At 43.9% G+C, this 15521-nt stretch overlaps 1 protein-coding gene across 4 annotated transcripts in view; it reads left to right on the top strand.

Moving 5' to 3' along the window:
• SNX18 (sorting nexin 18) overlaps window positions 1–13940 on the top strand; it is a 122745-nt gene extending 108805 nt beyond the window's left edge. The window contains exons 2-4 of one of the 4 annotated variants that reach the window (XR_007152336.1): window positions 4725–4975; window positions 11486–11817; window positions 13402–13940. Coding sequence is in view for 1 of the 4 variants with exons in the window: in XM_047859731.1 (XP_047715687.1) it covers window positions 11486–11508 (23 nt within the window). In the remaining 3 variants the exon portion in view is untranslated. Of the gene's footprint in view, window positions 1–4724; window positions 4976–11485; window positions 12464–13401 lie in introns of those variants that run through there. The other 3 variants (XR_007152334.1, XR_007152333.1, XM_047859731.1) reach the window with 3 other exon arrangements.
• The last annotated feature ends 1581 nt before the right edge of the window (window positions 13941–15521 follow it).

The following is a 15521-nucleotide window of genomic DNA, read 5'->3' as shown; positions in this document are numbered from 1 at the left end:
AACTCGAGCCAAGGTCAGAGTCATGTTGTTCAACATGGCTGCTCCTGTGGTAGGTGGGGAGGGAGGCAGATTTTCCAGAACAATGGTGGGCTGGAAAGGCAACACAATATGTCCTGTGTATTAAGTTCTTTGGGCTGCTGTAACAAAGTACCAAAAACTGGGGGGCTTAAACATCAGAAATTTATTGTCTGACAGTTCTGGACTTCTAGAAGTCCAAGATCATGGTGTTGGCAGAGTTGATTCCTTCTGAGGCCTCTGAGGAAGAATCTGTTCCAGGCCTCTTTCCTAGCTTTTGGTAGTTTTCTGACAATCTTTGGTGTTCCTTGGCTTGTAGCATCATCATCCTGATCTTGCCTTTATCTCCCTGTGTGTGTTTTGTGTCCAAATTTCCCCTTTTAAAAGGATGCTAGTTATACTGGACTAGGGATCCACCTTAACGATATGACCTCATCTCAACTGATTACGTCTGCAAAGACCCTATTCTCTAATAAGGTTACACTCTGAGGTACTGGGGGCTAGGACTCCAACTTGTACATTTTGGAAGGGATGTATTATTTAACCCGTAACATCCCATGCAGGGGAATACTTTAGATACAGGGTATCACGGAGCAAAGAAGGGAAGCAAGAAGGGAGGACATAGAGTTGTAATCTAAAATTATGAAACCCTTCAGATTTCATCATCCAAGAGAGAAAAGTAAGTAAGAATCTGCACCCAGAGAAAGAAACAAACGGTGTGTGTGTGTGTGTGTGTGTGTGTGTGCGCGTGTGTGCGTGTGTGCGTGTCTGTGTGTGTGTGGGTGTGTGTGGGGGGGTGATGAGGTAAGATTAGATTCCCAGGGAAATAAATAGATTAATGTGGAATACCACATGGCTCCAGTGACCCATTAGACACACCTGCCTGCATAGACTGTTCCATTTTTCCTTCTCAGGCCTGGGCCTCTTGAGAGCTGAAGGCCTACGCCTGCCCCTGCTCCATCAAACATGTGGAGGCCAGCAGAGGTAACAGAAAGTGGCTTCTGGGGCCCCAGATGGCAGAGGAGTCCACCAAGATTCATGAAACCCCATCTCCTTGCACGCTCAGTCCACGAGAAGGGAGATGTCTCCACAGTGGCAGCACCAGTGGGTGCAAACTAGTCACGATGTCACAAGGGCCCCCAGGGAGCCCAGCTCTATCCTTTGGTGGGGGAGAGGCCAATTCTTTCACAGTGTCAGTTTTTAATCAGGAGAAGTGATAAGGTACTGAACTGAGCTAAATCTGGTACTTAAGATTACCAAAAATCAACAACATTAAGATTTCCACTGTCTGTGGAAATGCATTTAATTTGCAGAACATATCAGTGGGGTCTTACTATTATTATTCCCATATTACAGATAAAAAGACGAGGGCCTAGTAAAGCTGAGAAACTGGAACTAAAACCCAAGTACGGGTGAATTGTATGATATATGAATTATATCTCAATAAAGCTTAACAAAATGAAATATAACAAAACAAGCCTGCTGAATAATAAAGCCTACATATCATATATCTTAGAAAATGGCTTGCTTGGGCGGGGCTAGCAAGAAAAAGAGGTTGCTGGGGATTACATTTTTCTTGTTTAAGAGGGCATGACATATCCCAAGACGGTGAATTATTTATTTTGTTTTTAAAAAGTTCCAAGACCAGGGTCAGACAAACCAAACTGATGTAAGCTCCGTCATTCTGGATTCTTGGGGATGTGTCTTCATGGAGAGTTAGGTTGTCCCCTTGTATCACTAAGGGCAGACAGAAGGCTGCTTTGCTTATGAGAGAAAAGAGAAAATTCACCATCTTTTTTTTTTTTTTTACATTAACTTAGATCCATCACTTTTCAAAACCACATTTTTGTGACTTTGATGATATCTTAATTTAATCCCTATGGGAAAGCACTGTACCTCTTTGAAGAGGGAATCATCAAATACACTAAGAATTCATTCTGTTTTCATGTGGCCCTAAAAGCAAATCATAACTTTATAAGATTTATGAAAAGATATTCATACCATTTTTTTCCCAAGTCTCTTGTAAATTCACAAACACGATGACTCCTTTGTTTCATAATTTATGGTAATGGATCCAAGTTGGATCTCATTTTATAACCTATCCTCTTAGAGAAATTACTTGACCAAGGCTGTCAATATGGATATTTGTTGAGATGACACATTTGAAAGCCTTGTGGGTTCTGTTCCCAAGCCATGGGAGGAACGAAGGCGACATTTGAAAGACTTTTAATTATCTCAGATGATGTGATAAGGAAAATAATCTACTAACTGCCAAAGCCAAGTCATACATTGGGATGAAGTCAGTGACATACACAATGGATTCCTTTCTCTTGAAAACCACGATCTGGACACATTTCAGTAACTTTCTTCTTCAGACACAAGCAGTGAACCACAGAGAAACCATGAGGTCTGCGATTCGACACGGGGCACTTTAAAAATGCCAACTCGCTGCCATGAAAGGTTGCCCAGGGTACTGAGCAACAGGAAAAATGCAAAATGTCTGACAATGCGGATAGTGTAAACAGGGAAAACAGATATGATACGATATAATATGATCTACTTTATTAGAAACATATCAAGAAGCAGATAAGAGTTGCTGTCTTTGGAGAGAATAAATTGGGAATGATGGAACCCCAGCAGCCCATCACTTGCTGACCTACCAGTAATTTATTGCTTGGTCTATGTCTGAAAGTCCTCAGGTGCTGATTGATCCCTATTGATCCTTGGTGTCATCCACTGAGCCGCCAAGAGATGACAGCACATTGCAGGCTATGGCTGAGGCTTCTGGGGCCCCCACAATATCTGTTCTACCTTTCGGATGTGGTAATAACAACACAGATAAAGCAACCTCATGATGACAGCTGTGGCTACGTGCACCATAACATTTCAGTAGATGTTTAGGTTCGCTAAAACTGGAGAGATGCCCAGATTAAGAAAGATGTTGCATTTGAGAGAAAGAATATTGCAGCCCTCGTTGTCAGGATGAGCAACAAAAAGCGAATTTTGGAGAGGTTAAGTTTTGACCTTCTCCTGAACTGTCCTGCTGGGCTGGAATATTAAAAGCATGTATTCTGTGAGATTTGTAGAATGCAGTGTGATTTATTTTTCTTCACTATTTAAACTGTATGCTTTTACTGTTTTAAAAACTGCATATTCGTGTGGAAAAAGAAACATCTGTTTTCTGGACATTCTAAACCTTCTCACAAGTGCCATTTCATTCTTGATATTCCACCTTCCTCCAGCTGTAGATTTTATCTGCCGGTAAATCTGCTGGTAAATACACTTAATCTGTGGGTTTTTTTCTTTTCTTTTTTTTCTTTTTAACAATTTTTTTAATGTTTATTAATTTTTGAAGGAGAGAGAGATACAGTGCAAATGGGGGAAGGGCAGAGGGAGAGGGAGACACAGAATTGGAAGCAGGCTCCAGGCTCTGAGCTGTCAGCACAGAGCCCGATGCTGGGCTCAAACTCACAAACTGTGAGATCATGACCCAAGTTGAAATCGGACGCTTAACTGACTGAGCCACCCAGGTTCCCCGGGTTTTTTCTTTTAAATAGAACATAAGATTTTGAAAAACTTGGCAAAGTGTCAGGAATGGGCTGCAAAGAGTGTATCTACATGTAAATATCTGCTGGCTGTATTTTCAGACTCAAGATGCTTTGCTCTGCTCTGATTTCTCAAATGTGACAGGTCCATAGGACAACCCTCCTTTCCAAAGTACAACAGAGAAAACTAGACCCTGGAGATGTGGCCTTAGAGATATGGCCTTGTGTCCATATGTCTGTCCCTTAAAAGTGCTATATTTATTCCCATCCCAGGGCCTTTGCACTTGTACTTCCTTCTGCTTGGAATATCTTTCCTAAGATCTGCACTTTGCTCCTAAGCCTGCCCTTGTATCACCACTTAGGTCTATGATAGGCTGAAAAATGGCCTCCAGCGATGCCCACACCCTACTCTTTGGAACCTGTGAATATGTTACCTTACATGGCATGAGGGACTTGGCAGATGAGGTTAAGGATCTTGAGATGAGAAAATTATCCTGGATTATTTAGGTGGGTCTGATGTAATCATAAGAGTCTTTATAGGTGTAGGAAAGAAACAGGAGAGTGAGTATCAGAATCAGAGACTTGAAGGTGCTGGCTTGGAGTCAGAGAGAGAGGGCCACAGCTAAAGAATGCAGGCAGCCTCTAAAAGTTGGAAAAGACCGGGAAATGGATTCTTCCTAGAGCCCTGCTGATAGCTCGGTTTTAGCCCAATGACACCCGTGTTGGACTTCTAACCTCCAGAACTGGGAGATAATAAATTTGTGTTTTAAATCACTAAGTTTCTGGTAATTTGTTACAGCGGCAATAGGAAACTAATACAAGGTCTTAACTCAAAAGTCACTTCTTATAAAGTACTTCATATCCTAACTAGTCTTCGATCACTCTACCACATTATCTTCTTTTGTACACTTCGTGAAATTTATCAGTACTTGTACACTTCGTGAAATTTATCAGTACTTGAAAGTACATTAGATAATAAGCATATTAAAGAGCGCTTTCCCTCTGTTAGTGTATGAACTCTTGAAGGGCAGCAGGGATTCTGTGTTGCTTTTTTTTAGAACTATAGTTCTAACACCTAGAACAGTGTCTGGCACATAGTAGCTCCTCACATAAATGTGCAATGTTTCCTTTACAGTCATTCTTCCTCCTTCTCTTCTTTTTCAGGATATATCTGACGGAATGGAGAGAACATACTATTTTCCATTTTAAATGCTTATTGTTATTGCAAAACAAACCCTTTGGAGCCATTCTAAACACTGAGTGGGAGAAAGAGTCCTCTGATCCCCTCCTGTCTCCTGCTTACCTTTCCAACCAATCTTGGGAATAAATCAGCCCAAGCAAGTTTTTTTTTTCTCAAATTCCATCGGATTGTTCAAGCCAAGAAGGAGGATGAAATTCCAAGATTCAGATCTCTGGTAAATTTCCTGAGGGTTGAAACTTGGGCCTGAGCTTGATGTACTCTCTGATAGGATATTATCATTCATTTGTAACTTACTGGAAGCCCTCCATGGCATGTAAAGTGGAAGAGATTGGCGGGTGGGGTAAGTGGAGGGATTCATCAAACGCCTGTGCCTGGCGCGCAGGGCCCTGACTTGCTGGGCTACTGTGAACTCATCCAGCCTCTCTCTTTACCCACTCTCTTCCATGTAGGTTATGCTCTTAGGCTCCCAAGAATCTCTGCTGCTCCCTTAAAACACTGTACTTTCATACCCTGTGTCTTTCTCATGCTGCTTCTGAGTCTAGAAGGTCTTTGTCTCTTCCTCGTCCACTTGGTGAACGTGTATCTTCCCTCAGAGAACAGTTCTTTTCTTCTACTCCTCACCACATCTCCCCTGGGTAACCTGAATTGACTAAGAGCCATAACAGAGGTACATCTTCACGGTCATCTGTCTGAAGGCAAGGACATTGGTCTTGTGCACTCTTGGATCCCTAATGCCTAGCATGGGGACCAACAGGGTTATTTTTTGGAGGAAGGTATCTCCCCTGCGTTGGACTCAATTAGGGCCATGCATTATTCATCTCTGTATCTCAGAACAGTGAGTGGTCCAGAGTGACACTGCATGCATGTTTAATGACTAGACTTCAATTAAATGGCATGGGTGGTAGAAACTGCTTGCTATCCTCTAGTGATATTCTTAGCTTGTCAGAGTTTTAGCTTGGCATTTGGTTATCTAGAACATTTCTCAGCCTTACAGCTTGCTGTGGCCAAGCGAGCAAGTTCTGGCCAATGAGCAGAAGTGTCACGTGGTAGTTTCTAGAAACCTCCATTGAACCTCCATTGGGTTTTATCTCCCATTTTTCTGTCTGGAACGTGGATGCCTCTAGTCATGCAGTGTCAGAATCCCCATGTGCTATCCTGAGTCTAGTAACAGTGGGATACTGTTGACACCCCATGCCTGGCACAAAAGCAGTTAAGGGGTCATTGGTATCTGGAAGAAGAGGGCTGTGTGGAGAAAGCCACCCATCAGAAGCCATCACTTTTTGTGGAGAGAATCAGGTAGCTCACAGGGAGATTGCTAAGGGAGTAAATATCTGATCTCACTTTCTTCCATCCTCAAGTCAATGTTCCTATAAGCTGAAACCTGTGGAAATCAGAAGATAAGAGAGCCTGCTGATGTGGGGGTCTCCAGGGGCTGAGCAGGTGAAGAAGGATGGAGACTGGGTGTTTCTGGGTAAAGAGAAGGTACTTGGGTATACCAAGAACACTTGGGTAGACCTCTTTTCTCATTTTAAAAACAAGGGAATTGGATTAAATAATATCCACTATTCTTTCTGTTGTAACATTCAGACTGGATTTTCTTCATTAGCTGGTTTCACTATCTCAGAACTTTATGCCAAGGCTACCAGGCAACCTAGAGTCAGGCATTCCAGAATATCAGATGTTACAGACCAATGTTCCAATTTAAAATCATATTTGTTGGTGAATGGAATACACATAGAACAATGAATCAAATTACAAAGCCACGAAACGGATCACAGAAACGGATCCACGCACATACAAACGATTTTATGACACAAGTAACACTGTAGCACAGGATAGTCTATAATAAATTGTGCCGGTTCAACTGTATGTAGACATGGAAAAAATAAATCTTAACCCGCACCTCATACACAGTTCCATATGGACTGTCAACCTAAGTGTAAAAATAAGTAAGTAAGTAAGTAAGTAAGGCTTCTAAAGAAACCATAGGAGAGTATCTTCATGATGTTGTTGTAGGCTAGAAGAATGGACAAAAGACTTTAACAGACCTTCATAAGAGAAGCATATCCAAATGACCAATGAACATAAGACAAGAGTTCAACTTCATTACTTAGCACTAGAATGGTGATAACAAGTGTTGGCAAGGATGTGGAGCACCTGGAACTCTCATATACTGCTAATGAGGGTGTAAATTGGTAGAATCACTTCCTGGTATCTACTAAAGTTGATCATACACAAAATATATGACCCAGAACAAGTAGGTATATCCATACATATGTTCACTAAAAGACACGTAAGAATATTCATAGTAGTATTTTATAGAAGGGCCAGAAACTTTAAACAACCCAAGTGGGAATCTCTAGTGGAATGGATACACGATTTGTGGTATTTTACATAAGCAAATACTGGCACAGACCATTAAAAATAAATAATTGCTGGGGCGCCTGGGTGGCTCAGTCGGTTAAGCGTCTGACTTCAGCTCAGGTCATGATCTCGCGGTCCGTGAGTTCAAGCCCCGCGTCGGGCTCTGTGCTGACAGCTCAGAGCCTGGAGCCTGTTTCAGATTCTGTGTCTCCCTCTCTCTCTGACTCTCCCCCGTTCATGCTCTGTCTCTCTCTGTCTCAAAAATAAATAAACGTTTAAAAAAAAAAATTAAAAATAAATAAATAATTGCTGTATGTGGTAAAAGGGCTGTGGTAACAATGCTTATTTTCTGGGGGGGAACAGGTGGGGTACAGGGGTGAGGGAGGGGCAAGAGGTCAGCAACTGGGGTAAATTTTATTTCTTACCGTTGGTTGTGGTTCTCTGGGTGTGTTCACTTAACGAAAGCTCTTTGTATACCTATTTGTGTGTCTCTGTAAATACAAATGTACTGACTGCAATAAGTAAGTATTATCATTTAATACAGCTTTTTTTTTTTTTTAAATAAAAGCAGGGTCAGGAACCTAAGGACCAGCCCTTCATTACTCAACACTAACATAAAGATCAAGGCAAGAGCATGTCTGCACTGTCACTAAGGAATTAACAACAGTGGACACTTTCAAACAGGGCTTCTTCGCAAAGGTGTTCAAAACCAAAAATGTTTCTTAAGTCATTTGTAAAACCAAATTTTATTACAGTCTGGAGCCCTGGGTATTGTGTCAGGAATCATATGCAATGAGGTCATTTTCTTTTGCTCATGTTTCTGTCTGATAAAGAAAATAAATCTATTTGACAGAACAAAGAATTGCCTCAGATGAAAATATATTGAAAAAAAAGGCAGCATTATTCTCAGCTCTGAGAGCCTAACGGGAAAATGATAGGAGGTTCAAAAGAAAGAGTTCTCTACCCTGGGAAAGATTAAATTTTTACATACTTTCTCAACACTTATGCATTTTGGTTAAGTTAATTCCAATTACTTCCAACAAATACTTTAGGTGACTGACCAGAAAGGCATATCAACATAGAATTATAATAAAAATAACAGTGATAACTGAAACACCCAGAACATGCGCCATGTTGAAGATGAGAGGGTTGGGAGGAGTTTTGCCATAAAATCTATCCACGCAAATGGTCCTCCAATTGTGTGCCACATTTCGCTCTTACTGTCCCAGTGGCCAAGGAAAAAGAAAACTTCAATAGATTCTCTAGCTCTCATTTAAAACAAAGAAAAAAAGAGAAAAGAACAGAAAAGGAAGAAAGGACGTGTGCCAGTCCAACACGACGGACAAACATTCCTTGCCTAATAGGAGAAAGTCATTAGCAGGATTGTTTACATAAGGTTGGAAAGCTTAATAAAAGTTGCCATTATGGTAGGTTTTTTTGTATATATGAAAACATTCTTAGTTATCTGAGGCAAAAGGCGAAGCTGTAACAACATGAAATCACGGTTTCTTGAAGGCACAATATGACGTACATGCTCCTGTCAGTTTGAGTTGGCACGAAAGTGATTGTGTAGTGCTCAGGGAATGGTGGATTCGTGGCACCCAGCTTTCCTTGGCCAGCAGTAGAGTAACGTGGCACGGTCTGTCTGGCCCTGCCTTTGGTCAGCACTGCAGAATCCCTGCCCCTAGCTGTTCATGGGCGTCCCCAGGGCTGGCCACGTGTGCTCTCCAGCGTGGCACTCTCAGCGGCCATGTGACGCTTGCATTCAGCTGATGCTCTGTGGCGGTGTCTGTGTTGGGGCATGACGTATTCATTTCCACTGAGGACACCAGTGCCACTGAGCTGTTGTAGCTGTGCTTCAAAGCCATGTCATGTGTCCCCTGCTGCTAAAGCACAGATCTCTGTCTTTCTCTCCTGTCCACTTACTGGGATGCCTCCCTCCCATTCTTCTGTCCGGATTGGGCTGAGGTGGCCCTACCACAAACTCTTATCCAATTTGGGCTCCCACTCATTTTAATCCCAGCCCCACCTGGAAGTTACCATCACTCCCTCTTATGCCCTCCTTTGGGCCATCCCAACGCTGTCCACTGGGGCTCCCACCATGGTTATGTTCTTGTTTCCTGCTGTCTCTTGTCCCTTAGGACCCAGCCACTGGGAGCAAGACCAGAAAAGTCCTGATTTCAGGTAACATGTGGGTTTTATCACCTTTCCTCTCTAATGTGAGTCTATTACCTGGAACTGAGCTCGTGTGCCAGACTTGATTTCCCTAGACTAAAGCCTTTCCCAGGAGGGGGATCTTCTGCCAGGAATGCCCAGGGATGTGAATCCAGGGGGAACGTTGCTGGAATCTGAGTGGGGACCCTAATGGCATCAGCATGTCCCTTACACCATTCCCTTTAAGTGCTTAGGTCTGTGCTTAGGTCTTGTCTAAAGCCAGTCTCTTCCAGAAAGTGCACATTCGTCTTCTGACCTTCAAAGTCATCCCAGACAGGCAGCTCCTTTTGAGTAACAATAGAAATGATTACTTAAAGGATGTTTCACGCTGGGCACTTTGAGGTATTATTTCTGCTTTAAAAATAGTTTTAATGTTTGTTTATTTTGAGAGAGAGAGAGCAAGAGAGAGAGAGAGAGAAGGGGAGAGAGACAGCAGACAGGTTTAGGGCACAGGGAAAGGGAGAGAATCCTAAGCAGGCTGCGCACTCAGCACAGAGCCGGAAGAAGGACTCGATTCCAGCACCGTGAGATCATGACCTGAGCTGAAATCAAAAGTCAGATGCATGGGGCGCCTGGGTGGTGCAGTCGGTTAAGCGTCCGACTTCAGCCAGGTCACGATCTCACGGTCCGTGAGTTCGAGCCCCGCGTCAGGCTCTGGGCTGATGGCTCAGAACCTGGAGCCTGTTTCTGATTCTGTGTCTCCCTCTCTCTCTGCCCCTCCCCTGTTCATGCTCTGTCTCTCTCCCAAAAATAAATAAACGTTGAAAAAAAAATTTTTTTAAATAAAAAAAAAGTCAGATGCTTAACCAACTGAGTCACCCATGTGCCCCTAATTCTGCTTTTTATAATCACTCAGGAAAGGAAGTCCTGCTATCCAAATTTTATTAAAAAAATTTTTTTTTAATGCTTATTCATCTTTGAGAGACAGAGAGAAACAGAGCATGAGCGGGGTAGGGGCAGAGAGAGGGAGACACAGAATCCAAAGCAGCCTCCAGGCTCTGAGCTGTCAGCACAGAGCCCGACGCGGGGCTCGAACTCACGGACCGTGAGATCATGACCTGAGCAGAAGTCGGACGCTCAACCGACTGAGCCACCCAGGCGCCATGCTATCCAAATTTTAAAGATGAAGGGGTTAAGTGGTGAGGTTAAGTGACCTTCCCATGGCCACACTGAGTGACTGGTGGAGCTGAGACTCAAGGCCAGATTTGTGGGATTCGAGCCTGGCCTTGTCTTGTTAAAACGGTAGAGTATATACACTGTCCCTGGAACCAGAACCTTCTTATGAACAGCTCTCTTCAGACACATTCAAATATTTTCACCTTCTTTTCTGAGAATTTAAGACACAGACAGAAGTAAGTTCCCAACACACAACGTCTTAAGTCCTGGCATGAAGTCTGCTCCTGGACTTTTTATCTTTGGACATCAATTTCATGCCTTCATCCTTTTTTAACTAAGGGAAGCTTCCAGCTTTAGTACCCGGGTAATGTCTTCTAGGGGTTGATCAATTTAAACTCCTTCCTTCTGCATGCTTCACTCCTGTAGAAATCCCCCAGGGCTTGCCCAGGCTGAGGAAGATCTCTCTTGTGCTTCCGTGTGCCCTGTTAGCACCCTGCCTAAGGCCTTTCTCTGAAATGGACATTTCTTGGTATATCTTCCTTCTTTTTCCCCACTCTCAGTTCCATTTAGGGATTCCCGTGCTGCCCATACCTTGCCTCCTTAGTGCAGCACGTGACCATCTTCGGATCATGTGATTGATTCACTCAGCATAAGGCCCCGGGTGCCACTCTTGAACCAGACTGACTGCCAGGACACTCTCTGGGAGTGCTGGGGCAAAGGCACTATCTCTTTCTGGCTGGATCTGAACAAGGAAGCCTGTAGCACTGGTCATCTTGAGACTGTGAAGGAATGCAGCCAATACCCCAGAAGACAGAGAATGGGGGCATGGATGGACAAGAAACTCGGGGACTGAGCCACGGAGAGGGAGCTGGCTGAGGCAAACCCCTTGGGGAGTTTTCAATCATGTGAGCCAATAGATTTCCTTCCCTGTTTGGGCCTGATGGAGCCATACTTTCTGTTGTTTGCGTTAAGAGCGTTCTAAATGTACATTGTGCAATAATGAATCACGTTTTTGATATCTTTCCTGTAGAGGGTGACCTTCTTGATCCCTGAGAGAATACCGTTTGAATGAATAAATGGACGAGCGACAGAAATGAGGGAAGAGAACCCAGTAGTTCCTGTGTGTCGAGGGTTTGTTTACGACCACTTCACTAGCTCCTCATTTCTCCTCCTGATTCATGGCCATTTACCAGTTCAAGAGCGGAGTCCCTTGAGGAATCTTCAGGAATGATATCCACGGCCAGAAACCCAGCTCTTCTTGGTGGCGAGAAGCACAACTCCACCAGCACTCGTGGAATCTTGCAACATGAGAAACTAACTCAGAGAGAACCTTACAAATGCACCTGCATCTCTTATCAGGCAGTAAGCGGAAGAAACTTTGACTCATCCATTTTTTAAATCAGGGTCTTGGCAGCAAAACACTATGCAGAAATGTCACCACTTGGCTCCAAGCCGGGAGAGGTTGATATTTGGAGGCCTCGACGGCCTCCTGCTCCACAAATGAAGGAATAGGGTGAGGTGGTGAAGGAGGTTTAAGTAGCAGTGGGCCTTTCATTCTTTACTGTATGGCTCTTATTTTTATGTGCATTTATGTTCACACCTCCCCCCACCCCCATTCCAGGCCACATTTTCCACTGGGTCTCAAAATAAAAAAGTGAAGTTGTCACTGAAGCCCTGGCAGAAAAAGAACATGTGTGGGGATAGATTTCTTGCAGTTTCCCCTGGTTTGGCTCGCCCTGGCTTTTGCCCCTTCCTCCCCTCACCCCCACCCCCCATCCTCCCTCCCCTGCTAGGACAGCTCTGCTCTTTGGCAAATGGTCAGGAGGAAATGCCCTGGCCTTGGCCTCTTGCTTTTACAGCATCAAAGGTCAGGGGCCAGGAGCACTGTGGAGGAAGCATTGCATACACAACTTCAAGTTAGCAAATCGGAACTAAAGGCTTTCAGACAGCAGCTGGGAGGAAATAACAGGTGACAGAAAGTTGCTTCAAGAATCAGGTTCTAGGCCTGGCTGTGCCACTGTATTTTTTTTTTTTTTTTTTTTTTTTTTAGAGAGAGGGAGAGCACCAGTGGGAGAGAGGGAGGGAGAGAGAGAGAGAGAGAGAGAGAGAGAGAGAGAGAGAGAGAGAATCTTAAGAGAATCTTAAGCAGGCCTCATACTCAGTGCAGAGTCTGATGCTGGGCTGGATCTACTGTGGGGTCATGACCTGAGCCAAAATCAAGAGTCGGATGGCCAACCAACTGAGCCACCCAGGCGCCCCTCTGTCACAATTTTTGAGAACCATGGCAAGCTCTTATGCTCCCCTGAACCTTGATTTCTTCAATAGCAAAAAACAGGGAGTCTCTGGGTAATAAGATAAGGCAAAATAGCTGCTACTACTTGAGTACATCCCACTGGCAACAAGAAAGAGGACAAAAGCTATTTTTCCAGTTCCTCTAGAGTTTGTCTCACCAAGATCAATAGCTGTCTGGGAGCTTGTCTCCTGGATTCCTTTTCTCGTTCCCACAGACAGCCAACAGCCTAGCCTACCCTTCTTCACTCAATGGGTCTCATTTCCCAAAGGCTCATGTTTCCTGCCAGGCATTCCTATTTAGGAATAGATAAAAGGAATATTCACTTGATAGGTACTATGGTTTGAACATTTGTATCCTCTCAATATTCATCTGCTGAAATCTCAACCCCTGAAGATGATGGGATTAGGAGATGGGAACTTCAGGAGGTGCGTAGGTCATGAGAGATTATGAGTGGGCTTGGTGCTTTATAAAAGAGGCTCCAGAGAGTTCCCTGGCCCCTTCCACCAAGTGAAGATAAATGAGAAGTCTGTGATCCAGAAGAGGGCCCTCATCTGACCATGCTGGTACCCTGATCTCAGGCTGCCAGGCTCCAAGACTGTGAGAAATACATTTCTGTTGTTTATAAATGACCCAATCTGTGTGTTTTGTTACAGCAGCCCAAATAGACTACAAAAGACCCCCAAATTGTGGAGATCACAACTGAAAGACCACCTGAAGGGGTGCCACAAAGGACCATGCATCTGTACAAAAGCACTATCCATCGGTTATTCTATCAACAACCATTTATTCATTTTTGTAAGTTACTCATGCAACAAATATTTATGTTGAATTCAATCACTCACTCAGCAAACCTTATACTTCCAGGAATTGGGGGGCACAAGAGTAACTAAGGTGTAGACATTGTTTTCTTGTTGTTTAGTTTAGTAAGAGATACAGATTAATAAGTAGCCCTAAAGCATTATAATTAAATTGCTTTTGATAGAGAAGTCATAGAGTGCTGTGGGAGTACATCTGAGGGTCCCTATGTCCCTAGACTTTCCAAAGGAAATGATGCATAAGGATGAGCTCCAAGCGTTAGCCAAAGAAGAAGGGATGAGGGAGGGTCTACAGAGAGTGTTCCAGGCAGTAACAGCCTGTGCGAAGGCTGGAAGGTGAGAGAAGACACACTGTGTTGCCACAGAGATTCCATGATGATGAGGGTGTGGGTGGGTGGGTGGAAGTCTGAATGAGGTAGTTGCAGTTAGGTACCACTGTAGATTGTCGAGCAAGATAATGGACAAAAATGCTTTGGGAAAACAATTAGCCTTTTCCTATATTCAGTGCATACCGGAGGTGACAGAGACCAGAGCTGGGGAGAGGCGAAGACAAGGACAGGAGTACTGTCCCTGGAAACAGAAACTACAGAACTGGTAGCCACTGACTGTCTTTCAGATTAGCCTATGCTATACGAGGAGAGCCTAGAAGAGAACTCTGCTAAGTAGTAAATGAACCCAAGAGACTGTCATCCCCTGGGTGGAATTTGCCTTATATTCACCTGGACTTACTTATTGTCATGGTTTTCAAATTGTGTCCAAAGATCCCGAGGGTTTCCCAGAGGTGCTCTGGAGACTCCATTCAATGAAAATGGTTCTGTTGATCTATTTTGGACAAATGGACACTTGAAAACCACTAGTCTGCTTTTTTCACAATACACATGCTCTGTCCAAAGCCCAGTGTCCTTGGTAATTATAAGATTTGGATGTGTGTGTGTGTGTGTGTGTGTGTGTGTAGACTGTCATTTTCTCTCTCAGAAGGTTCCTAGCAGCAACCCATCCAAGCCCCTCCTAAAGACGTGATTGCTCTTTTTTTCTGTTGTTCTGTGTTCTGTTGCCCTGCCCTCCCTGCCTGATCCCAGACCCAGTTCAACAAAGAAAAACCTTCCTCAACAACCCTCCCCATTTTAATTCTCTTGCAGCTCTTCTCTGGAGGGTGGAAAAAATTAATCTATATTGCTGTCAACACCAATCATAATAAAGCATGAACTCTGACTGGTGAGTTTTAGTTCAGTCAAACTTTTTGAAGAGAAATGGAAAACAAAAACAGTATGTTTTTCTTGACAAGAATGAATATTTCCCAAAGAAAATAACAGAAGTTCTGCATTTGTGGGAAGGGAAGAAAGGTACAGATGGGAGAGAGGTAGAGGATGTTCCAGCATGGTCCCTGGTTCAGAGAAGTTGTTCAACAAGTATTAGGTTCATAGATTCCTTCATTCCTTCTACAAAAACAAGCTCTAATCTCTAGGAGACTATTTTTTTTTTAATTTTTTTTCAACGTTTTTTATTTATTTTTGGGACAGAGAGAGACAGAGCATGAACAGGGGACGGGCAGAGAGAGAGGGGGACACAGAATCGGAAACAGGCTCCAGGCTCCGAGCCATCAGCCCAGAGCCTGATGCGGGGCTCGAACTCCCGGACCGCGAGATCGTGACCTGGCTGAAGTCGGACGCTTAACCGACTGCGCCACCCAGGCGCCCCTAGGAGACTATTTTATTTGCCTCCCAAGTTATCTCTTGGCAAAGCCAAGAAAGTCACCACATAAAGGACATGCAGTGTCTGTCCGCTGGCTTGCATGTTTCCCAAGTTCCCCAAATACAGCACAGTGAGCAAGAACTAAAGGCTCTCAGACCTGGGAAGGACCTTGAAGAATGACCGGAAGTCAATTGCCCAGGGAGACCCTTACCTGTCTGCACAGGCCCAGAATTTCTCTCTTTGGACAGCTTTGGTAGAAAGCCCTT

The sequence above is a fragment of the Prionailurus viverrinus genome, chromosome A1, assembly GCF_022837055.1.
Source record: "Prionailurus viverrinus isolate Anna chromosome A1, UM_Priviv_1.0, whole genome shotgun sequence".
Classification (NCBI taxonomy): domain Eukaryota; kingdom Metazoa; phylum Chordata; class Mammalia; order Carnivora; family Felidae; genus Prionailurus; species Prionailurus viverrinus.
This window is presented reverse-complemented; position numbering and strand designations above follow the sequence as displayed.